Genomic DNA, 27,250 nt, shown 5'->3' on the forward strand with positions numbered 1-27,250 from the left:
GAGAGTGGTGGGTGGATGTTAGGTACAATTATTAATGTAACTCTTTATAAAACAAACAAATAGTAGTTTTTTTTTTTTGCACAACAAAATGGTAGATTCTGATGCATTCTTTTGCTATTATTATAAAAAAATAAATAAATAAAAGAGAGAAAGATGGAAAAATTGATGAGAACCATTTCTATTTTGAGAAACTATCTGTTGAAATTTTTACCCTCACTTGTTTTATTAGTATTTGTTAATCAGGAACATCACTTTCACTGACGACTCACAAAAGCATATGATACATCCTCACATCCCATTACACGTTATTTTCGTCAAAATAAACCGGACTTATATAAGTCAAAAAAAAAAAGTACCGGACTTATAAACTAAAACGCTTTAAAAAGGAAAGAATGTCTGTTACCACAAGATTTGTAGTAACAAGCGCTTACTCCATAATATTTAATAATTATATTATTTTTTGAAAATTTTGTATGAATAATTTTAAGAATCCAAATATATAACCTTTTATGATAATTTATGTATTCAAATCAAATATTTCGAAATCATTTTCAAATATTATATCCTTATCTATTCAGCAGCTATTGCACTACAACAAAACATAGTGAATTCTAACCAATTTTCTGACCACATAATTGGTCAATATGTTTCCGACCATAAAATAACCATTTAATGACGATTAGAATAGTGGACAAAAAGTGGTCGGAAATTACAACAAACAAAACTGGTTAAAAATTGGTCAGTAATTTGTGATTAAATTTTGACCAATTTACGATCGTCAGAAATTTGTGCCCAATTTTGACCACTTTACGAGAAAATATATACACGATCAATTACAGCGTAAATTAATTCGCTAGGTTAGAGTTAATTTGGTCTGCATAGTTATTTATGTTCCCATGTGCCAAATGAATTTAACTGAGTGTCAGTAAATTGTAACTGCCGAAGCCTTTGTTGAAGCAATTTGAAAAAAGATTCAATATGGTGAAAAAAGTTATATGAGTAAAAGTAACTAGTTGAAGCAATTTGCATAGAACACTCTCTCTATATAACATATATTAATCGAGAGAGGGTTCTAATCAAACCAACAAACATATACTTAATATTTTTTTCTTAAGAAAGAGAGAATGTTAACGCACAAATCTGGGAAGCTTGAGATACAATCTCCAGCAGACGAATTCATCAAATATTTTATCAGAAAGAATCATGTTTCATTCTTTTATGCTGCTGGTAAATGATAAACTCTTCCAGCTTTCATTTCATATTCTTGATCATCAATTAATTGCTATATATGTTTTGACTGTAGAGGACTTGAGGTTCGAAATTTTGTCGGAGGATGTTGCGAGCAGAACCGTTACCGTGACCATACTTGGGACCTTAATTTCAAAAAGCTACAAAATGGTCACTGCAACATTCACCGTCGCTCCTAGGGAGGAAGACATTACAAAAAGCTGCCTGGAGTACACCTTCGAGTTCGACGACATTAACAATTACATCGGAAAAACAGTGATCGTCGAATCTCTACTCACGTACATCTTAATAAGCGATGGCAATAATATTAAAGGTGATAATTTTAAGTACAACTCCTTCGACGCTGGGTATCCGGCGGAAGAATGCTTTAAACGTTACGTCAACGAATTTAGCGATGATGGTAAACTTTTCTGCTTAGTTTTCTTCATATTTTTATTTTCAAACCCTAACTTTTTTATGCTCACCAAAAGATGACGTGCGCATGGAGAACGCGAAAAAGCAGAAAAGGATATTTACGGTGAGTTTCAGGAACGCTCCTAACTTGGCGGACGATATGTACGATGATGATGAAAGTATTTTCGATGATGGAAGTAACCGTCACTATCACTCCTAAGAAAGGTGATAACAACCGTAGCTGCGTGAAATGGACCATCAAGGTCGAGAAGGTTGATGATAACAAGGAAGAATCAGGAATCTTTCTCATAAAGCCGATCATATCCGTGAGACTATATGTTTGCAATTAAGACTCTTTAAAACATGTTATAGATCGAAAGGTTCATCTACATATAGGACCGTCTAAATAAGTGGCACGTATATCTATTGATATGTCTATGTTGCATGAATTTCTTATAACAGTTTGTATTTGGGGATGGATGACCACGTACGCTCGATGAATATATCGATATTTGCATATTCTGTTGGACGGACCAATGATTATAATACATCAAAAAGGCTAATTAAATATATCGATTTGAACGGTAAAGCCAATTGATGCCAAAAAAGATAAAAAACAACAAAAGGCTTAAATGATGAGATAGAAAATCAACATCACACTAGGTAGCATGCAAGCCTAGCCATACTTGCATTAGGCCATGAACTTGCTGCGTTCTTCCTTGCGAGAATTACGTTCCGGAGAAGTCTGTCAATGTCTTTGCAGAGGCGAGGGGGAGTGGAGGTGAGACCTTTGTGGAGACGGTTGTTGCGCTCGATCCAAATACTGTATATAGTGGCCTGAGCAGCAAGTCGTCGGAGGATAAGAGGACTCGTTGTGTCTCCAGCATCGAGCCAGGCAATGAGAGCTGTCCAGGTGTGGAAGTAGAACGGCCTGTAGCCGAGGCGTATGGTGATCTCCTTCCATATCTGTTCGCTGAAAGAGCATCTTAGGAAATGGTCTCTGCTTTCGTCATAGTGTCCGCATAGCAGGCACGTTTTGACAATGCTTGTATCCCAAGCAGCCAGGCGACAACGGTTGGTAGTCGATCATGGTTAGCAACCCACATGTTGAAAGCATGCTTTGGTATATGCCCACTGAACCAGACAACAGACTCCCAATCCACTCTAGTTCCACGAGGTCTAACTACTTCCCAAGTTTTACTCGTGGAGAAGGAATCAAGGTATTTGTCATTCACATACCATTTGAAGACGTCATGACGGTCTGTTGACGATGGCAGAGTGATAGAACAGAGTAGGGTTTGCAGTTGCTCTGCTTTAGGAGATCTTGCAGGTCTTAGGGACCAGCCAGTAGATGTGCAACACTCCTTTACTCTGGCAGAGAGAGGGACGCCTATGTGGGCAGGTCCATCACTTCCAAAGAAATCAATCAGTGGTCCTAAAGGTAGCCAATAGTCAAACCAAAAGAACGCCAACGCACCATCTCCTATTTCACATCTTAGGAATTGTTCAGCCATTGGTCTAAGCTTCAATAAGAAGACCAGATCCAAGAACATTGTTTCTTCTCATCCATACTCCAAAGGCTGGCCCCTTTCAGCCGGTGCTTCTGGTCCATTTCGCCCAAAGAGACTCAGATTCAGAGTGCAACAACCATACAAGCTTTAATGACAAGGTCTTATTCCAAGTATGCAGGTCTCGGAGTCCTAAGCCACCCTCAGAGCGAGATAGGCAAACAGTTTTCCAAGATAGCTTTGCAGCTGCTCTGTTGGCGATGTTTCCATTCCAAAGAAACCTTGAGCAAATAGACTCAATAGCTTTGATACAGCCTTTTGGTAGGATGAAAGAGGAGAACCAAAATTTAAAGTACCGAAGGTGACAGTGGAGAGTAACAGCTTACGTCCTGCATATGAGAGAGCTCTTGAGGACCATGACGAGCAGCGTCGTTTTAGCTGATCCAGTAGAGGTCTATAGTCGCATATGCGCAACTTGCGATGCATTAGCGGAAGCCCCAGGTAGCGAACAGGAAGTGAGCCAAGAGAAAAGCCTAGGCGTGTCATGTCTGTAACTTCCGTCTGGCTCATTCCAGCCACAAATAGCTCAGTCTTATCACGATTCATTGTCAGGCCAGACCAGGTAGAGAAACTGTCTAGAGTCCGAGTGATTTGCTGGAGAGACCCATACTGTCCGTCGAAGAACACCATGATATCATCAGCAAAAGCGAGATGAGTGACTGAAGGATCAGACGCTTGAGGGTGGTATCCGATGGTACCTTCATCGAAATTCCTATTAAGCATTTGAGCAAAGACTTCCATGGCAAGGACAAATAAATAAGGCGAGAGAGGATCCCCTTGCCTTAACCCTCGAGCGCCTTTGAAATAACCACCAAGCTCACCATTTACCGCGACCGAGAACCTCGTGGTAGTGATACATTCTGCGATGAGGCTGACAAAGGATTCAGGAAACCCAAGACACGAAGGATGAGTAGGATGAAGCTCCAATTTAATGAATCAAAAGCTTTCTTTAGGTCGACTTTGAGCAAGGATCGCTTGGTGATGTTCTTCCAGTTATACCCATTCACCAACTCCGTAGCCATAAGAACATTCTCGACTAGTAGCCTTCCTGGGATAAACGCTGACTGAGTGTTGGAGATCACCGCAGGGAGCACTTTCTTCAGTCTGTTTGCAAGCAGTTTTGAGATGACTTTGTAAGTGGTATTGCAGCAAGAGATGGGCCGGAAGTCGGAGATCAAAACTGCATTCTGCTTCTTCGGGATGAGGGTAATAATAGTAGAGTTCCATTGCTGCAGGAGCCTTCCTGAGACAAAGAATTCCTGAACCGCCTTGATCATATCGTCTCCAACAGTCTTCCAGTGCGCGGTGAAAAACTCTGCAGGGTAGCCATCTGGTCCTGGCGCTTTGTTCTTTGGAAGGGAGAAGAAAGTGCCCTGAATATCCAATGCAGTGACGGGTGCTTGGAGGGAAGTCACAATATTCTCTGAGCAGCGAAACTGAAGAAGACTAGAGAGGTCAGCTGTAGTGGATGGAGTTAAAGAAGGGGTTCCTCCAAGCAACGTCTCATAATAGGCAACAACATGGCTCATGATATCCTCTCTGGTACTTAAAACATTTCCTTGATCATCGTTGAGGAATATAATTTGGTTTTGAGATGTCCTTGTTCTTAGTTGCCGATGGTAGAAGGTGGTATTGGAGTCTCCTTTATCAATCCAAGTAACACGAGATTTCTGGAAGAAGAAAGACTCCTCAGCCTTAGCAAGAACAGACCATTTTCAAAAGCTAACCTCTCATCAATACCCGCCTGAGGAGTCGGGGAAGAGAGTAGAATCCTCTGACATTCAGTAAGAGTCGCAAAAGCTTCCACTACTCTCTTCTCTATCCCTGAGTAATTTTCCTTGCTAAACGATCTAATGATACTCTTCAATTCCTTTAGCTTCCTGGAGACCTTGAACATCATTGTTCCCTCAAAATTCAGAAAGTTCCAGCACTCGGAGATAATGATTCAAACTCTGGATTATCATTTAGCATAGTAAAGAACTTAAAGGGAGCTTCTTTTTTGGAACAGTGGTATCAAGATAGACGCAACACGGGCTGTGATCAGATATTCCAGGGTCTCCAAAGACACCAAGTGAATTTGGAAACTGACGGAGCCACTCATCATTGACGAGGATTCTATCAAGTTTCTTAGATATCACCGAAGCTCCTTGGTTGTTTGACCAAGTGAAAGAGTTACCACAATACGGCAGATCAGAGAGGCCCGCAGTGACTGTGCAGTTAAAGAAATCCCGCATTCCCCGAGAAGAAGAGGGCGCATTTGCTGAAGAGTGTTCAGATGGCTCAAGAATCTGATTAAAATCACCTAGAACTGTCCAAGGAACATGGCTAATATGGGTAGATGAGGACAGGAAAGAGAGCTCCGACCATAGCTCACGCCTCACTTTCCTGTGGTTGGACCCGTAGACAAGAGTAACAGCAAATTCAGTTGACACAAACGGCAGTTTTACCGAACACGTAATACACTGTAGAGATTTCTGGAGCACTGACACAGAGACTGATGGATGCCACAGAAGCCAAACTTTTCCTAAATCCGAGAATTCATAATTGCATTCATAATGCCATCCAGGAAAGACTCTGCTGATGATCGAGGCAGCATTTACACCGCTGACATGAGTCTCCAACAGGCCTCCGAAATTGGCTTATTAGATCGAAACCACTTCCTAAATCCGCTTCGTTTTTTTATCGTTGAACCCTCTAATGTTCCAACAAAAAATATCCATGGAGGGGAGAAAAATCAGAGGGGTTAAAGGGCCTCTGCCCCTTGCTAAAGCTTTAGCTTTCTTCCTTGATCTCTGAGAGATCACTGTGATGTATTGATCAGCTAGATCATCTGAGTTCTCTTCCTCAGTTGAGGGGCCATCTGATCCAGGGTCATCTTCTTCTGAAGGGGAACTGACTCATGAGAACCTGGGTCCAGATTTATGGGACGAAGATCAACACATATCTCTCCTTCTTCAAGATCTAGCGTAATGGTTTTTGGGTCAGTTGAAGGTCCGGCCTGGTACATCTGAGCCCTTGAGTCAGCATCAGTGCGCTTATTACCTTCAGTGGGAGCCCATTGCTTATTATTCTGGCGCTTTCCTTTTTTGTTAGAGGCCGGAGGAGGAGCTGAGGCTTTAGGCTTTTCCTTAGGCAGTGCTTTTGGCGTTGCTCTAGCTATACCAGGACCTTTATCATTACCCGTTCCAACAATTGGGAACTGACTAGCGATAGGAGCTTTGCCATTACGTTTAGGAACATTTGACTCTTGAGGTACTGTTGATCTGGGGCAAGCTTCAGAAGAGTGCTTGACAGACCTGCAGAATTCACATCGAGGAGGGGCGTTGGGGCACTTAGATATCGTATGGCCAACCTTGGAGCAGTGAGAGCACAAGGAAGGGAGCCAAGGGCTTGAGACTTGAATGCGCACCACCTCTCCTGATTCAAATTGTGCATTAACGGCCTCCGGTAACGGCTGACGGGGATCTATGACAGTATACACCTTTGCCACTTCTAAGTTTGTAAGATTTTCTGTGCTGGGGTGCAGGCAGATAGGATGACCCACCAGACTTGCAATCTCCTTCAAGGCGTCTTCATTGAAGAACTGAAGAGGGACTCCCGTTAGGTCAAGCCAGACAGGAACAGTAGATAGAGAAGGCTTCTCCGGCTTAACACCAGGAGACCATTTCGCTACGAACATGGTTTGTCCATCTACCTGCCATAAGCACTGATTGAGAATCCTTCGACGAGCATTTGGGCAAGGAACTCGAAACAAAAACGCTTTGCCATCCATCTTCGACACTGAGATGTCACGCCTGTGTTTGCTCCACATACCATTAACAATGGCATGTACAGCTCCTCTTGCCGGGGCCTCCTCGTAGAATTGTCCAATAATGAAACTATCCCACGATTTTCGATTCTTCTCGATGACCGCATTTGGGATTTTCACACAGGCCTCACCTGAATCTAGCATAAATGGAGTACCTTTTTCGGCTCGAATTTTCCAGAGTTTGGTTTAACTTTGTCTTTCCACAACGCCACTTTGGATTTAACACCTTCCTCCGGAACCGTTGGAAGCCTGGGCGGTTGCGCGTTGGGTTGTTCGATATTCTGCTGAGCAGCGACGATAGGGGGAACGACAGACTTGGTTTGTGCTGAAGTAGCCTCAGACTCAATTTCTTCAGGTACAATTTCGTTTGTAGCTGAAATTTGGGGATTAGGGTTTCTGGAGTTGTTTACTGCAGGGGCAGCGCAGCCTTGCAATTCCAGAAAGTTAAAACTAGTCGGCGAGTTGATTTCGCCAAGTAGCTGAAGGTCATTCATCTGGGATGAATGGATAACGAGTGGTGCGTCAGCAGCAAACGTCGCGGGAGCAGATTTCGTAGAAGACAAAACAGAGTTTTGAGGAGGAATCAGGGAACTGCCTCCAGCTGGCTTCAGTTCGAACCTTTGTAAATATACAACTCTGTTTCATTTAAATGATAATTAACATATTTATCAAAAAAAAAAAAAAAAAATATCGATTTGCATATTATTGTTGCTTGTTGGACTGTTGGTTTATCATTGACGTATAAGAATCGAGAATCTTAGATACATCAGAAAAATAAATTTGAAATGCAGATACAAGCAAGTTCCCATATACTGGCAAATTAAATAATAGTATAGTTTTTAACCGAAGAGACATTGATAATTGGTAGAGTATCAATCATCAATAACTTTTTTCTGGACAAATTACTGGAAAAAAAAAGTTAAGTAATAAATATTTAGTAACAAGACTTAATTAAATTTGTTATTACTAAATGTATGAAGCACGACCATGATTAGCGTAAAGAAAAAGAGAAGAGCTTTTATGGTAGAGGAAAACGACGAAGAAGCTCCGGAGGATGATTATAATAGTTATAGGTTAGCTAGTCTAACAAATTTACTGCATACCGCCGTCGATTAGCGTTTATCTTTCAATCCAAAGGTCGTTTGTTCGACTCCGACTATTTGCGTAGTTTTTAATTTTATCTAAAACACGAAAACAAAAAAGATAGCGAACAGTAAGCTCGTACTCGGGTGAAAGATATCAAAAAGCTAATTTAATATGTCGATATGCATATTATTGTTGGACACTTGGACTGGTGGTTTATCATTTACCAAAAAACAAAACCAAAAGTAAAAGAATCAAGAATCTTAGATACATCAGAAAAAGTTGAAATGCAGATACAAGCAAGTTCCATATAATGGAAACTAAATTATATACAGTTTTTAACCGAAGAGACATTGATAACTGGTACTATAGCTACCATCCGTAATTTGTTTCTTGACAAATTAACAAATAAATTAAAAGTTAAGTAATAGATATTTAATTAGTAACGAGACTTAATTAAATTTAAATGGGTAACTTTAAATTAAAGTGGTTATTTTAATGGGTAAATTACATATACAGGATGAAAAAGTTAGATGGGTAAAGATTACTTAAAATAAATTAAAGTAATTGTATTTTAGGTACAAAAAGTTAGTAAATAAAATTAGTTGAAGCAAAAAAAAAAAAAAAAAAAATTAGTTGAAGCAATTTGCATGGAACGCCTCTATATAAACACATATTCATCGAGAGAGGCTGTAATCAAACCCACAAAACATATACTTGATATTTTTTTCTTAAGAAAGAGAGAATGTTAACGCACAAATCTGGGAAGCGTTACTTAGTTTCTCCGGCAGATGAATTCATCAATATTTTATCAGAAAGAAAAGCCATGTTTCATTCTTTTATGCTGCTGGTAAATGATAAACTCTTCCAACTTTCATTTCATATTTTCTTGATCATCAATTAATTGATATGTTTGACTGTAGAGGAATTGAGGTTCGAAATCGTGTCGGAGGAGGATGTTGCGGAGAGAACAGTTACCATGAACATACTTGGGACCCTAATTTCAGAAGGCTACAAAACGGTCAAAGTAAGAATCACCGTCGCTCCATGGGAGGAAGAGATTACAAAAAGCTGCTTGGAGTACACCTTCGAGTTCGACAAGATTAAAAATCACATCAGAAAAACTGAGATCGTCGAATCCCTACTCACGTACATCGATATAAGCGATACCAATAATAACAGAAGTGATGATAATTTAAGTACAACTCCTTTGACGCTGCGTATCCGGCGGAAGAATACTTCAAGCGTAAAGTCAAAGCATTTGAAGAAGATGGTAAACTTTTCTACTAATTCATTTACTTCATATTTATAGATTCACACCCTAACTTTTTTCTATGTTCACCAAAAGATGACGTGACGGTGGGGGATGTGAATAGGATAAATAAGAGATTTACGGTGAGTTTCATCAGCGCTCCTTTCTTGTCGGATTCTTACGAAGACGGAAGTATTTTCCAGAGTATGGAAGTAACCATCACTATTACTCCTAAGAAAGATAACAGCCGTAGCCGCGTGAAATGGACCATCAAGGTCGAGAAGTTTGATTATAGCAAGGAACAAGCAGACTTCTTTTTCATAGCAGCCGATCATATCCGTGAGACTATTATGGCTGCATAGAGTTAAGCTTCGTAAATTAATGTTATAAATCGAAAGTTTCATTTACACATAGGACCGTCTAAATAAAATGGCACCTATATCTATTTATATGTCTCTGTTGCATGAATTTCTTATAACAGTTGGTATTTGGGGATGCATGGACGTTGTATGCTCGATGAATAATATATTGATATTTGCATATTTCTGTTAGACGGACCAATGCTTATAATACATCAAAAAGGCTAATTTAATATGTCGATTTGCATATTATTGTTGGACTGGTGGTTTATCATTGACCAAAAAACAAAACCAAAAGTAAAAGAAAATATAATTTTTTTAACCGAAGAGACATTGATAATGGTAGTAGCTATCATCCGTAACCTTTTTCTTGACAAATTAACAAATTAATTAAATGTTAAGTAATAGATATTTAGTAACGGGAAAAAACTAGTTTAACTCTAATTCATTAGTTAATTACTGGAATGACTCTAATTTTATTTTAATACTAGTTTATTTTTCATACTTGTTTTACCCCTAAGTCATTTATTATCAAAAATAATAATTACGAAAATGTCATTACTCACAAACTTATTTGTCCATGTTTTATGTAACCACAAACTTATATTTATTTATTTTTATGACAGATTTATCTTAAATTTTATAGACTTAATTAATTTCTTTCTACAGATTTATTCTAACAAATTTATCATGTTTGGTCACAGATTTATTAATTCTTACAGATTTAATAAGATTTAGTTTCTTTGACCACAAATTTACTTATTTTGACAGATTTATATACAATTTGATAGATTCGTTTTTTTCTTTGCCACCGATTAACCTATTTTTGACAGATTTATTGCGGTTTGGCTGATTATTATCTTTTGACCATAGATTTACTTTATTTTGACAGATTTAATATGGATTTGATAGATTTGTTTATCTTGACCACAATTTATTTACAATTTGATAGATTTTTTTTACATGGCGGCAGATTAATACCGATTACCAGATTTATTAATTATTTGGTCACTGATTTATTAAATTCTACTTAACTGAACTGGTTATTGAAAACAGATTTAACCATTAATTCTGAATTATTTTAGTTAACTGATAATTTTAATTGAAATAAACATTTACTTCATATTTATTGATTCACACTCTAACTTTTTCTATGTTCACCAAAAGATGGTGTGATGGTGGAGGATGTGAATAGGAAAAACAAGAGATTTACGATGAATTCAGATTGACCACGAATTTATTTACAATTTGATAGATTTATTTTACATTGGCGACAAATTAATACCAACTACCAGATTTATTAATTATTTGGTTACGGATTTATTAAATTCTACTTAACCGAACTCGTTATTGAAAACAGATTTAAGTATTTAACCATTAAATTCTGAATTATTTTAGTTAACTGATAATTTTAATTGAATAAACATTTACTTCATATTTATTGATTCACACCCTAACTTTTTTCTATGTTCACCAAAAGATGGCGTGACGGTGGAGGATGTGAATAGGAAAACAAGAGATTTACGATGAGTTTCATCAGCGCTCCTTTCTTGTCGGATTCTTACGAACAGGCCCGGCCTGGAAATATTTTGAACTGGAAGCAGCACACTTTATTTTGGGCCTGTTATTGAATAATTTTAAAAGGATAAAAAAACAGAGGGAACGTGGCCTATGGAGTTTGAACCGTGCACAAGAAAGAGAGCTTTTTTCGCCCTTATACCAACTATGCTACTGAAGAATTCAACAACAAAAGGACCGAAATAATATATAGCTTATTCAAGGGCCGGAAGCATATGCTTCCTTCGCTTGTACCCATGGCCGCTAATACGAAGACGGAAGTATTTTCCAGAGTATGGAAGTAACCATCACTATTTTTTTTTTTTGGTAAAAATGTATAGATATTATTACCAGGATTTTTAAATTTTTGACAGAATTACATAGAAGACAAGAGAAGCATAATAAATGAAGAAAACAACTAAACAGAAACACTTTCTAGTCTAAAGAAGGCTGACACTACGGTATAACTACTTACCAGAAGGCACTACTCCATTAGCACTAACCGCTTGCCACAAAAGGAGAAACCACAGTAATTGCGAGAGACAGAGCCCGGTAGAAATTGGCGTACCCGATGAACTGCTCTTTAAGATTTGGTTTAACCGAGAACAGCTCGCAGTAGACCTCCAAAACAGAAACCAACATGGCCATACAGCAACACACAAGGCCAACCCGGTCGACAAGGCAGCGCATTTATTCGGAAAAAATGAAACCTCCAAAGATCGCCACACGCCAAAGCCCTACACCAAGCAGACAGAGAAAACTACACCACCATACCATAGCAATAGTGGACAAGAGACAACCCCAGATCATGTTCCTGCACGAGCTTTCTTTGTACGCAACGCCACCAAGAAGAAGAGTCATGGTTGACTAATCCGATGACTATCCTCCTCTCATGCACCCACAACGGAGAACCAGCAGCGGACCTACCTAGCTTGGAACAGAAAGCATCCCTGGAGGCTCTCCAACAAAAGCAAAAAGACGGGCTCGATGAACTGCTTGTTACAAACATCCCGACCACGCTCACAAGGCCTACAAGAAGAGAGTGACCAAACACTGCCGAACAGTCCTAGAGACCACCGTCGACACTGGGAAGTGCCGGTCACCACAAGGAGTCTCTGAGGTAAGCTTAAGTTTGGAGACAACCCAACGGTCTAAGCACCTTGCCTATAGTTTATTACGAGAACCGTAACCAATCTCTTCACACGCAAAAGATTGAAACGGAGACACGGACCAACCTACACAAACTGATACAAGGAGCAGTCTTCTGATTAGCGAGCCGGCTGCATCACAGAAGAAACGGGAAGAAGAACTGGGTAGAGGAGACAGCTGAGCCGGATGACAACGGAGCTGCCAAGCATGGCCATAGACGACCACACCATTACATCAGATCCGCAAATCTCCACAAGCCAACACCAGTAACCCTAGCACGCGCTAGGAAAGCCACCAGCATATAGCACGCCGACGAGGAAACAACACTCCGAAGCACTCACGGCGTCAAAGAGAGTCGGAGTCCACCGAGACGCCAAGGCAAGACCACATGAAAAACTCTGAACGCCACACCTCCGACAAGGAGCGGTACAGGCCAGATCTAGAGATCCACCACCGGAACAGAGAGAGGAGTCGGCTCCTACCACCACGCGCCGTCACCTTCAAGATAGGGTAGATCTGGAAAAACCCCCACTCGCGAAACCCTAAAACGCCGACCCTGACTCAACCACCTCCTCTCTAACCCTCACTTCAGTACCAGAGAACCAAACCACAACCACCGGGTCGGTCGCGACTTTGTCACCGGCGAGGCTCTTCTTCCAGGGTTGAAAGCATCTCGGTTGGAGAGAAGGAGGCGAAAACAGAGCAAAGAAACAGAAAAGAGGAAAGGATAGGGAGAGAACCCTCCGGCGGAGCTTAGACGGCCCACGCGCCGGAGGTACACCGGAGACGCTGGAAGTTTGCGAAAGAGAAAGTCGGGTGGTGGGGAGAGAAAGTCGGGTGGTGGGGAGAGAGAACAACCGAGATTCCGTTTCCGTAACCATCACTATTACTCCTAAGAAAGATGATAACAGCCGTAGCCGCGTGAAATGGACCATCAAGGTCGAGAAGTTTGATTATAGCAAGGAACAAGCAGACTTCTTTTTCATAGCAGCAGCCGATCATATCCGTGAGACTATTATGGCTGCATAGAGTTAAGCTTCGTAAATTAATGTTATAAATCGAAAGTTTCATTTACACATAGGACCGTCTAAATAAAATGGCACCTATATCTATTTATATGTCTATGTTGCATGAATTTCTTATAACAGTTGGTATTTGGGGATGCATGGACGTTGTATGCTCGATGAATAATAATATATTGATATTTGCATATTTCTGTTAGACGGACCAATGCTTATAATACATCAAAAAGGCTAATTTAATATATCGATTTGCATATTATTGTTGGACTGGTGGTTTATCATTGACCAAAAAACAAAGCAAAAGTAAAAAAAAAATATTATAACCGAAGAGATATTGATAATTGTAGCTATCATCCGTAACCTTTTTCTTGACAAATTAACAAATTAATTAAATGTTAAGTAATATATATTTTTGAAACACATTTAGTAACAAGACTTAATTAAATTTATTATTACTAAATGTATGAAATGTTGTTCAAGGGCCTTGAATCAAGGCATTGGTTTAATTAACGATTGGTAAGTTGAGTGACGTGATAAGTTTCTGATATTTTTTCGATAGTCACAATCACTTTCAATATATCATCATATTCGCATGTATACACACTCATTTTTACTAACAAACTGCAATTAATTATATAAGGTTCTAATTAGTTGCTACATTAAGAGCATTTTCATCCCTACTCTATTTTTTCTTTAAAATGGAGTAAAAGTGAATATGAAGTAAGGAATGCTCCAACCCAACTCCATATCTCATTTCATAATGAAATTTACTTCATAAATAGAGTAATCTTTTTGTTTGTTTGTTCATGACTCCATTATGGAGTGGGAAATGAAGTAGAGTTGGAGCAATTTTACTCCATTTTCACTTTTACTCTATTTTGAAGGAAAAAATAAAGTTTACATTGGAGATGCTATAAGGAGATGTAATCAATTGAGTCTGGAAAAATAACTTTGGTGAATCATGAAGTGGAGCAGTTAGATACCTGTCATAAGCGATTCAGCAAAAGTTGATGTATATATCCATTTATAGTAAATAGATTGATGAACACAAACTTTCATCTCTGTTAGAGAATAATCAACTTAAATCTCTTTTGCAATATTAGTTATTTTATCTCGTCTAAATTTCCATTATATTAACTTTACATTACATGCATTTAATTGATTTATCATTAAATTCATATTTCTCGATCAAATTTAAACCCCTGAAGATCAGCTCTGATATCTTGAGCCTTGAGGAACGCCATGACGCTCAAATTAGCAACCATCATTAATTCTAATGAAGACGGTGACGCTAGCCACGTGAATCGACCGCGGAGTTTGGGAATTTACCGATGACAACCTTGACCACACCTATCATCAACACCGCTGTTTTTTTCTTAACAATCTTCAACACCGCTGTTTATCTCTTAAAGAAGATCGATGACATGCTTCTTAAATAAACATATTCTAATTAATTGTAAGGTTCACTTATATGCATATTAAAATGTCTACATAAAGTGGCATACTATATATCTATAATTATTGCAGTGTATGCACGTAGCTCTTATAAACGTTTGACATCCGGGGACCGGGGATGTATGGGTTCTAAGTAAAACTATGAACTAGATTTTGATCCGCGCTTGGAAAGCGCGAAGTTGTTGAATTATTATATATAATACAAAGTTTATTATATCGAAAAACATAATTTTTAACAGCTATATAATCTACAAATTAGTTTATTTGAGATTTTATATGTACACTTTTACGTAAGTTTCTTTACGACATGAGAATTATATCCGGATCAAAAAATAAACCGAACCGACCCAAAATTATAGGTTTAGTTCAGGTCGAGAGAAGATAACCTATTGGATTTTTTTTGACCCGCAGGTCTTTGTTTGAGTCCGGGTCCTACCATAAACCCGATCATAAATATGTGTTTATTAGGTATATTTGGATATTCCGAATATGTTTCCGATATTATGGATATTGTTTTTAAGTTTTTGGTTTACGATTAGAGTTTTGATTTCAGGTAAATTTTTCAAATTAAAAAAAATTGGGTATTTGAATAAATTTTTAGTATTTTTCAGTTCATCGTGTCAGATTTTGAATAAGATTTTAAATTTTTAGGTTTTTGAATTTTTTTGGTATTTGTTTGGAGTTTCAAATATTTTTCATGTTTCGGATATTTTTCAGATTTTTCATATATTTCAAATTCTTTTAGAATCTTAAATACCCGAACAGATGTGGACCCATTACGTCCATATCAGGTCCAACAACCTTTTGATATAGATTTTTAACGTTATTGTACAAAAACATGGTTGATGAAATATTTTTCTGAGTAAAGGTATCATAAGAAATAATATTAAGATCTGTTAAAAATATTTAAAATATTGTATGTTTAGAATGATTAATGTATTATCAGAAAAATAATAAATAGTTATACATAACTCCAACAACTTTTTTATATTAGATTTTTTTAAACTCTTTCATTTTAATAGTATTGATTCGTTTTAAGTGAAAAGTATATAAAAGTATAATATCTTAACAAATAATTTTCAAATCTTGAATAATCAATACTGATATCGTGAAGTCAGGTTAGCTTTAATAAAACCATGAATTTCTTCATTTTTGTGAAGGTAACATGAATATTCAGAAAAACCATTTTTAATATGAAAATATTATCAAACTATAGACAGTTGAAAGTTTAGTATATGATATGAGATTTTAGTGAAAAAGTTTATATATGATATGATTACTTTATTATAAATAAAAGAGGAAGTTAAAATGTACACATATATGTCTTGTAATTTATCTTGATTTAAATCATATATTATATGATAAAAGTGATAATATAAACATTAGTTTCAATGCTTTTATGATTAAAAATCAAAATGATAAATATAGTAATAGTAATGATTAGGATTTAGGAGTGAGATTTAAATAATAAAAGAATTGACTAAATTATTGTTAGAGAAATATATGGTAACATATTTAAGGTAAGACCAAAAAATAATAAGTTAAATGAAAGGGTCCAAACAATTTTTATAGGTAGATTTTTTTAGACTCCTTCTTAATAGTATTGATATATCGATTGGTATATTATTGTTGGATCAATAGTTATATAATATTTCGCTCGTGACAAAAAAAAAAAAAAATTCGCAAAATGGTGGAATTAATCCGCAATTCATTAAATTGGTTACTGAGATATGCAGAATAGCAACTCGTTGTTTAGTTACGATTCACATATATTTCATATTTGTACCTTTAAGAAATCATTGAGAATTCGTTATCTTGTTGAGAAACTATATTTATTGTTGATCTTAAGAAACTAAACTAATTGACTGATCAATAACTCGAGTGGGTCAAATAAAGATATTTAGAAGCTTTTGTTTTTGGCAAAGGGACTTTGATTAAGCGTTTAAGCTCACACCAATTAATCTAATGTGTCAACAATATCACAATCAAATGTATGTCATTGTAGCATTTTAAGATCGAATTCACAAAGAACTAATGATCTATAACACTAAGATTATACAAGCTTTCTTAATATAAGCAAACAAGAAGATGCGTGATTTGTAACAAACTAATATCCTAGAAATATAAACAAGTTGATCTCAAATCCAATCAAGAAATAAGTGCAAGAATTCAATCAAATGTTAAGGATGGATCCATGGGCAATGATAATTGATATAAGGTGATCAAGGTTCAATCTAGGATGTTCAAACAAAACAATCAACAAGTCTATAGGTCTAGATCTCATTCAAATAGATTAATCTACTGTGGCAAAAACCCCTATGCTAATCATGAATTAAATATCAACTGTCGTTGGCTAAGCAATCAAGTATGCATGAATCACAAGTCTACTAACCACTTAAACATCTCGGATATCAACTGTCGTTGGCCAAATATGTAAAGAACAATACTAAGTTCATTCAAGCATTTTAACAAACACCTTCTGGACGTAGAATAGCTTAAAGTCTAGATGAGAGTGATCAAGTCTAATCTAGCATTAATAACACTTACCAAACATAAAACAATGTTAATCAAGCTATAAACATCCTAAATATCCACCTAATCACCCTAATCTATCTAACCCATGAATCACAAGGTCACTATTCACTAATTTCCATGAGAAACATTAAACTCATGTAAGGATCAAGGCTAATCATGTTAATGAGCAAGAGAAACACAAATATAAGATGAAGTACTTTTTTAGATTATAAAAATTCAAGCTTTTACAAGTTTAGACAAAGTCTTGAAAGAAAATGAGATATATTAGGGTTTTTAGAGGCTAAAACTATATATAAGAGCATGTGCAACAAAGAATCCTTAGCTCGAATCTATAAAAAAAATATATTAAAATATTAGTGTGGGGCACAAATTTTGTAAGGATCAATCCAAAAAATCCTAACATAAGGATTGATCATAGTTTCTTTTCGTTACTGTGTCGTGGGCTCCATGATACGTGGCGGCCCATGATTGGTCTGTTTTTATTTTTTTTAATTAAACGAAAAAGAAAAAAACTAATAAATAATTAAAATTTAATATTGGAAATCGAGCTCTCTAGGTCCACCATTGCATGTGCCCTAGGAGGTCCAAACTCGTGTTGGTTTAATTGAATTAAACCGGGTCAAACCGGAATTAACTGGTCAACAGCTCAAAATCTCGACCACGAGCGGCTTCTTTCTCCCGCTCCAGCAAGCCGCTACCAAGCTCGCAGCGGTTATCTTTGACCGCTGTATCATGTCGATATCAAACATGGAGGTGATGCAGAGCGAGCGGCCAAGAAACACTGCTACATCAAGCCGCTGAGGTCGCTTGAGCTCGGACTTCGTCTTCTTCGTCTTGGCCAAGCCCCTCTCTCGATCTACGCGTTTATGCTTCAATCTCTACCGGCGTCTTGTTCTTCTGCAGTCTCACCGTCATGGTCGTCGTCTCACTCAGCCACGAACCTAACGGCGACCAAGATTCATTCATGGGGCCAAGTCTCCATCTCCTCGTCGCAATCCCATAGATAGGACGCCTTGAAGCTCCGGAGTCGGGACTGAGCTTCACCTTTGTCATCGTGGATATTGGGATCGTGGTGCTCGGGATCTACTGCCATGAGAAGCTCCTTCGCCGTTGGAGTCGAACCTCACCGTCGCGGCTCTCTACGGATCAAGAAACACACCAATGGCCACCTTTGGTGTTATTGCAACCTTGGTCCCTGACCTTTGAATAACGTCATATTTGACCCCAGACTTTCATAATGTGCAATTAACCCCTTGAATTTCGTCCCAAACTTCCAAATATGCATTCCAACCTCTATGATATGCAAATATTGATGCAAATGCAACATAAAGACTTAAATGCAACTTAGAATAAACATAATAAACTAAAATATGGATCTAAAACTCATCAAAATCAAGAGATATCAGACTTGTAGTATGAAAATGTGTGCAGCAGCACTTAATCTTTAATTTCTATAAATTAATGCAGAGTTTTTTTTTTTTAAATATATTATTATTAAAGCTACGGCCGAATTCGTACAGTTTTTGAAAAGCTTTTGCAAAATAAAGGGAACATGATATGAACCAGAACAATCAGATCAAGCTCTAATTGATAATGAGTTCGCAGCAGAACAACTCTAACCATGTCCACCACGGTTCCCACGTCCTCTGTTTCCCCGTCCGCGACTTGTTGAATGCCAATGCATCTCCTTAGCCTTTGTTGAGGGTTTAACTGGCCTTTCTCGAAGGATTCTTTTGCCTGGAGGTGTCATGAGATCCATCGAATCCGGATCTTCTTCCACATCTGATGAATCTTCTTCTTCCTCCGCACTGAACAATAAAGCAAATTTGTTAGACCCAAAGTCAGGCTCAGCTGTTCTACTACCATCCCTTGGACCGTAGAAATTTTGTTAGCAATAGGAGTGGTGACTGATGATAACTTTTGAGCAGACTCCAAGATCGGAGACTCCATAGGCTCGTTGATGCAAATAACTGTTGGAGACATACACATGTTCTCAAGTATCGAGATTGTCGCGAGTGAATGAAGATCATCCTCGTTCGGATTAACTGGATCAGCGGGGAGAGTGTTAGAAAGAGATACCTCCATGCCGGAAGGAATAGAAGACTCAATAGGATCAGAATTGTTATCAACTGAAGCTGATGGGGTATGGACATCCTCAATGTTAGAAGCAGTGACATGTACTAGAGCTAGTGATTGTTTTGCAAGAGACTGATCAGAAATAGGAGCAATAGATTCTTTTTCAAAGCCATTCTTCACCTCACCATTTTCAGATTGCAGACAACGCTTCACTTTGTGTCCTAACTGTCCGCATCTACTACAACTAGTGGGTAACCAAGCATATTCTACATCCACCATAGAAATAAAACCTGTTGTATCAGTTGCAGCGATCCTCGCCGGGAAGCTTTACTCAACTCAACTTCAACAAGAATTTTTGCTTCTCCCATGTGAATGGGATCCAAACGAGGTTTGTGAGTCGCCATTGGAGCTCCCAATCCAGAAGCTATGTGACTAATTCCTGGAATTGAGTAAAGAATGTTGGGTATCTTCTTTAAAGTCACCCATATAGGAATAGTTTTGATCTCAGGGATAGCCAAAGTTGCTTCAGGAGTCCACAGAGCAACAACCATTAAACAGTCATCAATATGCCACATACCCCTCTGAATTACCCAAGTCCTAGAGGCTTCATCCGGAATGTGAAACAAATAATTCGATTCACCCAACTTCCTAATGGTAATTCTGCAGTTTCTACCCCATAACTTGTTGAAAACCGCATAAATTAAACCACCAGGAGGAGGAGAGCATCTATAGAATTGTCCTAAGATGTATTCTTTCTGGTTTTGTAGACCTTGGAGCAGAACATATGAAGGAATGGTTACCTTTGGCGTGCCGTCTTCTAGATATTCTGGTTCTGTTGCTCTATACAGATTACGCGATGCCGGATTCATTTTTGCAGCCCAAGGAAACCGAAGATCGTCCTCCTTTCTGTCTAACGGTTTCGGGAGTCCATGAGCTACAAACTTATTAGACATAGTCGCAGGAACCTTTCTTCCCATCCTTCCAGAATTCTGACTCGGCAAAGACGGCCAGTGATCCCGAGCAACTTCTTCTCCATTTGATTCAAGAGACGAGTTCATCAATGACGAAGGATTGATGAATTTGAGCGGTTGAGCCCATGCCCCAAGCCGTGAAAAAGGAGAATTGAAGATGTATCAGTATCCATTACTTTCTTCAAATCTGAATCCTTTGAAAGGGGCAGGTGAGCATCATTATCAACACCATCTTTAGAACCTTCAACAGTTTCAGAGTCGACTGGAGTAAGAGCAGCTTCGACCAAAATGATATCACCAGGAGCACAGGCCCACCAGTGGTTTCGTAACGTGGAAATTTGTAGAATCCAAGATCGAGGAGGCCATGGCAGAGAGAGGTGAAGAAGATGAGCCTGTAAAATGGACTCACCGTTGTGTATAACGGAAGAGTAGCCGGCGACGTATCCGCAAGATCGGATTCGCCGAAGTTCGCCGTAAATAATTAGGTTTGTCTCGAGAGAGATTTTTGGGGGGCGCGTATAGCACACTCGCCTAACAAAGTAATTTTCAAATTAATGCAGAGTTATGTTGTCTTCAGAGCCGGTCCTGGGTTAAAGCCCGTAAAATTTGGATTTTAGGCACCAAATTTTGGATATATTCTAGGGGCACCAAATCAGTAACATATATTTCTCATTGGTCCAGTGGTTAATGCTTCTCTTGCTTTTCTTATGGTGCAGCATTGCATGTTCGACTCTTGATTTTGCTTCCATTTTTCTTTTCTTTTTTGAGAACCTTCTTTTTTATTTATTTTGAAAATAACTTAGAGAATCTGACAGGTTTTCATTTCTTTATTGATTATCTTAGTTTTAGTGTTTATATAATTGTATTACGATTAAAGATTTATAATTTAAAAACTATAAGAAAATTTGAAAAAATAGTAATAAAATTGTATAATTATAAAAAAAAATATTTCAATTTTTAAAAAATAGTAGTATATTTCTGTTATTATATTATTTCATATCATATTTGAATAGATTTTTTTAAATTATGTTGTATAATTTACTATCGTAATCTAAAATGTTTACTAAAATATAAATAAACATTAAATGTAATTGTCAATGTCACATTTAACCATAAACCATGCTATTACTTCTATCATGCCATGTCCCATTTATTTAGTGAAAATATTTGGAAAGATAACATGTGTCAAATTAAATCACTTTGCAGATAATGTCTAAAAAAAACTTTACACAGTTGAAATCAGTTATGTTAGATGTCAACGTGATGGCATGTCCTTTCCCAATTTGTATTTATGGAACAGTATACGTGCAAGTATACTTCCGGTTTACAATCATATACTCACATAAGAAAACTATACACGATTGAAATCACTTTGTTAAGAGTTAACGTGATGGCCTTTTCCTTTCTTAATTGTATTTATTGTACAGTATACTTGCGGTCGACAATCATATACTCACATAAGAAAACTATACACAACTGAAATCAATTCTGTTAGAGTCAACGTGATGGCATGTCCTTTCCCAATTTGTATTTATTGAACAGTATACTTGCGGTTTACAATCATATACTCGCATAAGAACTATACACAATTGAAATCAATTCTGTTAAGACTTAAGAGTCGACGTGGTGGCATATTCCTTTCCCTAGTTGTATTTATTGTACAGTTTACTTGCGATTTACAATCATATATATACTCACATAAGAAAACTATACACAATTGAAATCAATTCTGTAAGAGTCAACGTGATGGCATGTTTCTTTCCCAAATTGTGTTAACTGTACAATAGTACAATAAAATACTCTCTATTTCTAATTGATAAGTATATGTTTGAATGGAAACACGTATTTTGAATTTTTGATGTTTTAACATTTCTAAATTTAGCCTATAATATCTATTTTTAAAATATAAACCTTAGTACTCTTTCCGTTTCATTTTAATTATCGTTTTAAATTTGTGCACACATATTAATAAAATATTTAATTATTAATATTTTATAAATAAAACATCATTACATATATATCTAATCATATTTCAAAACCAATAGAAAAATAAATTAGAAAATATAAGAAGTCATATATTATGTACATTTAATAAATTTTATATTGAAATTCTAAAACTACACTTATTTTGAAACATAAATTTTGCTCTATGACTGCAACAGACAGTTAAAAAATCATTATTGACAAAAAAAAGACAAAAAAGTATATAAAAGGTAGATAGATCTATTGCTACTTCCATCATCTCTTTTCGCAAAGCTTTCAACCACTCTTAGAACGAATACAATGGAAATGGACTTAAAGCTTGAGGTGATGGGGAGAGAAGTGGTCAAACCTGCTACACCCTCACCTCATGATCACCTTCAACTCTCTCTTGTTGATTTCTCTTGCCCTGCAGTTTACGTGTCAATCATGTTCCTCTACAAATCTGAAGAACTAGTCACTGCATCGCCGGAGATCATCTCAAATAAACTGAAATGCTCTCTGTCCGAGACTCTCTCTCGCTTCTATCCACTCGCTGGAGAGATAGAAGGCGTCTCCATCAACTGCAATGACAAAGGAGCCGTCTTCACTCAAGCACGCACCCATCTCCTTCTCCCCGAGGTCTTGAAAAACCGCAACGTTAACTCTCTAGAGGAACTCTACCCAAAGATCGAGGCGGGAGATTCTCCAACGAAATGGCCATTGTTGAGTGCCCATATCACTTTCTTCGGGTCTGGATCAGGAGTGGCTGTCTCGGTCTGTATCTCTCACAGGATATGTGATGCGTCTTCATTGCATATGTTGTTAACAGACTGGGCAGCCACGACGGCAAACAAGAAGTCAAATGTGAGCACTCATCAGTTTGCTGAAGCCACCATTTATCCTCCTGCTCCTCCTCACATGGCTCTATTACACCCCCCAACAATGGACTTAAAGAAGTGTATAATGAACCGTTTCGTCTTTGAGTCCTCTAAGATCGCTGAGCTCAAACGCAAGGCCGCCAGCCAAAGCGTCCCGATGCCTACACGTGTGGAAGCTATCACGTCAGTTATATGGAAATGTGCTACAAATGCCTCACGGTCTAACTTGGTTGCTCCAAGGTCAACGCTCATGTATCAAGCCATGGACTTGCGGATTAGGCTTCCTTCTAATGTTTTGTCACATGACACGATTGGTAACTTACAAACAGCATTCTTTCTCAAGAAAGGCGCAGAGAGCAAACTGGAGATCAGTGAAACCGTGGCCTCGTTCAGGACCGCCAAAGAAGGACTCAACAAGATGTTAAAAGATAATGTCCAAGGCAATACAGTTGGTAAGGGTTTGCTGAGCGTGATGGGAAGTTGTATGTCGGAGTTCAAACCTGACATAGACATATACACAATGTCTAGCTGGTGCGGAAAGCCTTTTTACGAAGTTGATTTTGGATGGGGTAGTCCGTTCTGGATGGGATCCCCTTCACGTACCATATATGACAACATGGTGTATATTGCACTGATGGACTCAAAGGATGGGGGAGGTGTGGAAGCATGGATAAGCTTACCTGCAGAAGACATGTCTGTGTTTGTCCATGACCAAGAGTTGCTTGCTTATGCAGTCCTAAATCCCCCCGTACATATCTAAGCAAATGGCAATATCAATATCCAAGATTGCACAATTATTGGTTTAATTTTTTTCCTACTTGCTTTTGTATTTCGCTTGAATAAATTGACAATCATTCAAATTTCTTGTCACTTTAACTCGAATGTCCTTGATATGTGCACAACCAGATGACAAACCAGATATGATGTCCTATATAGTATGTCTCCCAAATTGTCATATTTTTTTATTTTAAGATTAATTTAAAATGTTTATAGACCTTTAAATCTAATTACATGTAGCCCTAATTTTTGTTGTCAACTTCTTGCTTTTCCAGTTAAATATAAGAAAAGAAGAATCTTAATTTTTCACAAGATGGACAAATCAGATGTTTGTTTCACAAAATATTACCACATAAGCCTGCAGTTATTCTTAGTATGAAAAGCTATTCTTATGGAAAACTAGGGTCGGGACGGGATATATTTTTACTTATGATTTATGTTATTATTTTTTGTATGATTTTGTGGTTTGTATTTAAGTTTGCATTTGCAAGCGACGTTTAATGATTTTTGTCTTCTAGAAAGTTTTAAGTAAGAAGGGATTATATGTGATAAAATATATTTTGTCTGTTTACAATAGTTGTTTCTAAATTAAAAAGTTGTGGCATTGATACGCTGTGTAGGCTTCAAATAGTTTTCATGTTGTTTCTTTTAACAAAAACTTAATCTCATATTCGGTGCGTTATTTGTGGTTTGTAATATTTTGGGTTCGGAAAAATTGGATTGTGATAATTCTTTTGTGTATGTTATAAGAGTAATTACTTTTCATGATGAAATCATAGTCTTTCAACATTTCAAATCGCGCGGGAGTTTGTTCAAATTTTAATTTAATTTTCTTTGCATATTATTTGAATATATATATATATATATATAGATTTATAAGAATTGATTATAAAATAAGGTAGTATAGAAATTTGAAACCATTTTGTTACTTTTTTGTATTAAATTTGAAATGTTAGAACTCATAGTTTGTTGTGGGTTTTATTATTTGAAATTATAGATTTAATGATATGAGTTAGAAATTAACTAATTGTTCATTTTGATCTAATTTTTTTTGATCATTTAGGTTTTACGTAAACCATCTTTTTGGTTTAGTTCAAATTATTTTAAACGGGCCAACTAAGTTTGTAGTTTGCAATCTTGGTTTAATATACATACAATTTATTTTAAAGAAGTTTGACCAATTAATTAAACATGTTATTTTTTATAAAAAATTTGATGGCCATATAATGTATATAACTATATTGTATTTTTTATGTTAAGATTTGAAAATGGTATTATAATTACTTTGATGTTTTTACGTGTGTATGCAGTACCGGCTCTGGCCACAAGCAGGAGAAGTATGGGCTTCCGACTGCCACAGAATTAAATATTTTAGCGGCCACAAAAATACTAAATGTGACTTTAGCTTAGTGGTCTCCAGTATCTACATTAACTCATGAAACCTCCGCCTTTCTTTTCTTTGGTACGTCTCTTCTTTCGTCATTTCTATTTTTTTATTGTGTCAATCATTCAGCTTTGATTCTTTCATCTCCTTGTTTCAGGTCTGACTTTTTTGGAGAAGACAACCGAACCTATGCTGCTTAGATTCACCATCTTTGCTACTGAACACCATCGTTTCTTCCAAAGCTACCGCTTTTGCCATTTTCCACCACCACCATCACCGCCGTAGGCTCATAGCTCCTTCCGCACACATGTAGTTTTAAAGCCTCGGAGAAGACGCCTTCCGATGATATCCCGACAAAATTGAGCGTCACGGAGACCTCTCTCTTGTAATGTAAAGGTCCAATTATGAAGAATAAGTAGAAAGCAATGTAAAGGCCCAATGGAAAATAAATAGAAAGCGACGAACGATTAAATGATACGGTAAATTTTGGTGAGAGGGACAAGTGTCGATACCATAGAGCTTGAATTTGTGACCTGGAATCCTAGGCGACGCTCTCAGAAGTGAAATAGCTCTACTTTATATATAAAAATGGTAAACACATTACATTTAAAATTTTGATATTTAAAAAGTAAGAATCTGTTTAAATAAATAGACGACACTTAACTCAATATATATCTGTTTAAATAGTATTTTTTTTATTACGGTATCGAGATTTTATCTATCTATTGGATTTCTGATATCAAACCTTTTCAATTATATTCTATCTTTTTCACAATTTATCATAAATTGTTTTCTTTTAAATTTTGGTGAATGATATGTTTGTTATGTTAAACATGAAATTTTAAAGAAGTATTATTTAGAAAAGTAAAACTGAATGTATAAGTATAATATTATATACCATATTTTTATGTGTTAGTATATATATCTTAAATGTGTTTTATAAAAACAAGTTTTTAACATATATGGGTCTATTCATCTTTTCAAAACAAAAGTATAGAAATTGTTTTAGTGCTTCTAGTTCGTTTGAATACAGCAACTTTTAAGTTTATGAATCAATGTGTTATTCTAAATTAAGAAATTATGTTACTAAACTAATAATTTATTTTGATGGTCATTACAGTTTTATGATCTTATCATTTAAATAAATAATAAAATTGACTCACGTATAGCACGGGAGGTATACTAGTAAATTATAAAAGTACAAATATTTTTAAAATTCTTTTGAGGGTGTTTTCTACTTTATTATTTCAAATAATGAATCCAGTGTAGCAAAATTTGTGAAAGTATATTTAAAATATTTAATTTTTTTACTTATTAAAACTTTTTCTACTTATTAAAACAGATTTGAATAAACCATTTATTTAAAATATTAATTGTAATATCAAAGATACATATAAAAAAATAAAATAAGACAACCGAAAAATATTATCAAATGCAGATGAATTACACACGATTTTATTTTGGTTTTCTGAATAGCCAACGGCAGCATTAGTAACCAACACCACATGAAAACATTCTAATATATAACTAATTTTAAATGTGATCCATAAAATAAATAAATAAACATCTGCGCGATGAGTTGGACAAACTCTGGTTCCAGCTTATAACTGATTCTAAACAACAATAAAAAATATTTTGAAGTTAATTTTTTGGGTGAAAGTTTTTGAAGTTAATTTCTTATTATGATGGAGGATAATAATAATAAATAATATTGTTGTACGTAGTATTTATCGGATCTACACCTTTTTTATGCAACCAAAACATATGCACACT

General features: G+C 36.6%; 4 protein-coding genes and 1 long non-coding RNA gene across 5 annotated transcripts; 3 read left to right on the forward strand and 2 right to left on the reverse strand.

Moving 5' to 3' along the window:
• The first annotated feature begins 1,207 nt into the window (after positions 1-1,207).
• On the forward strand, positions 1,208-2,631 carry LOC125601737. Its single transcript, XM_048773795.1, has 4 exons — positions 1,208-1,227; positions 1,304-1,648; positions 1,719-1,838; positions 2,405-2,631. The coding sequence occupies exons 2-4, from the start codon at positions 1,396-1,398 to the stop codon at positions 2,629-2,631; spliced, it is 600 nt and encodes a 199-aa protein (XP_048629752.1). The 5' UTR covers positions 1,208-1,227; positions 1,304-1,395.
• Positions 2,628-3,155, reverse strand: LOC125601738. The gene has a single exon (XM_048773796.1). It carries the CDS (start codon positions 3,153-3,155, stop codon positions 2,628-2,630), a length of 528 nt encoding a protein of 175 aa, XP_048629753.1.
• Positions 3,156-4,815: 1,660 nt separating this feature from the next.
• Positions 4,816-7,511, reverse strand: LOC125601739. Its single transcript, XM_048773797.1, has 4 exons — positions 7,173-7,511; positions 6,117-7,059; positions 5,216-5,733; positions 4,816-5,097 (listed from the first exon to the last, which is right to left on the reverse strand). The coding sequence occupies exons 1-4, from the start codon at positions 7,509-7,511 to the stop codon at positions 4,816-4,818; spliced, it is 2,082 nt and encodes a 693-aa protein (XP_048629754.1).
• A 1,299-nt stretch (positions 7,512-8,810) lies between these two features.
• On the forward strand, positions 8,811-9,591 carry LOC125601740. Its single transcript, XR_007334392.1, has 3 exons — positions 8,811-8,950; positions 9,024-9,373; positions 9,449-9,591. It is a non-coding gene; the product is annotated as an uncharacterized LOC125601740 (long non-coding RNA).
• Positions 9,592-22,734: 13,143 nt separating this feature from the next.
• LOC125601741 (BAHD acyltransferase BIA1-like) lies at positions 22,735-24,172 on the forward strand. Its single transcript, XM_048773798.1, has one exon. The coding sequence runs from the start codon at positions 22,760-22,762 to the stop codon at positions 24,074-24,076; it is 1,317 nt and encodes a 438-aa protein (XP_048629755.1). The 5' UTR covers positions 22,735-22,759; the 3' UTR covers positions 24,077-24,172.
• Positions 24,173-27,250: the final 3,078 nt, after the last annotated feature.

The sequence above is a fragment of the Brassica napus genome, unplaced genomic scaffold, assembly GCF_020379485.1.
Source record: "Brassica napus cultivar Da-Ae unplaced genomic scaffold, Da-Ae ScsIHWf_2642;HRSCAF=3395, whole genome shotgun sequence".
NCBI classification, from domain to species: domain Eukaryota; kingdom Viridiplantae; phylum Streptophyta; class Magnoliopsida; order Brassicales; family Brassicaceae; genus Brassica; species Brassica napus.

Coding starts and splice junctions, on each gene's coding strand:
- LOC125601741 (XM_048773798.1), top strand. CDS start 22,760: ATGGAAATGGACTTAAAGCTTGAGGTGATGGGGAGAGAAGTGGTCAAA.
- LOC125601738 (XM_048773796.1), bottom strand. CDS start 3,155: ATGGCTGAACAATTCCTAAGATGTGAAATAGGAGATGGTGCGTTGGCG.
- LOC125601737 (XM_048773795.1), top strand. CDS start 1,396: ATGGTCACTGCAACATTCACCGTCGCTCCTAGGGAGGAAGACATTACA. Junction 1,649..1,718: donor CAACGAATTTAGCGATGATG/GTAAACTTTTCT, acceptor GCTCACCAAAAG/ATGACGTGCGCATGGAGAAC. Junction 1,839..2,404: donor AAGTATTTTCGATGATGGAA/GTAACCGTCACT, acceptor ATGTCTTTGCAG/AGGCGAGGGGGAGTGGAGGT.
- LOC125601739 (XM_048773797.1), bottom strand. CDS start 7,511: ATGAATGACCTTCAGCTACTTGGCGAAATCAACTCGCCGACTAGTTTT. Junction 5,734..6,116: donor TCCCATAAATCTGGACCCAG/GTTCTCATGAGT, acceptor TCTCGGATTTAG/GAAAAGTTTGGCTTCTGTGG. Junction 5,098..5,215: donor GCGTCTATCTTGATACCACT/GTTCCAAAAAAG, acceptor ATGATGTTCAAG/GTCTCCAGGAAGCTAAAGGA.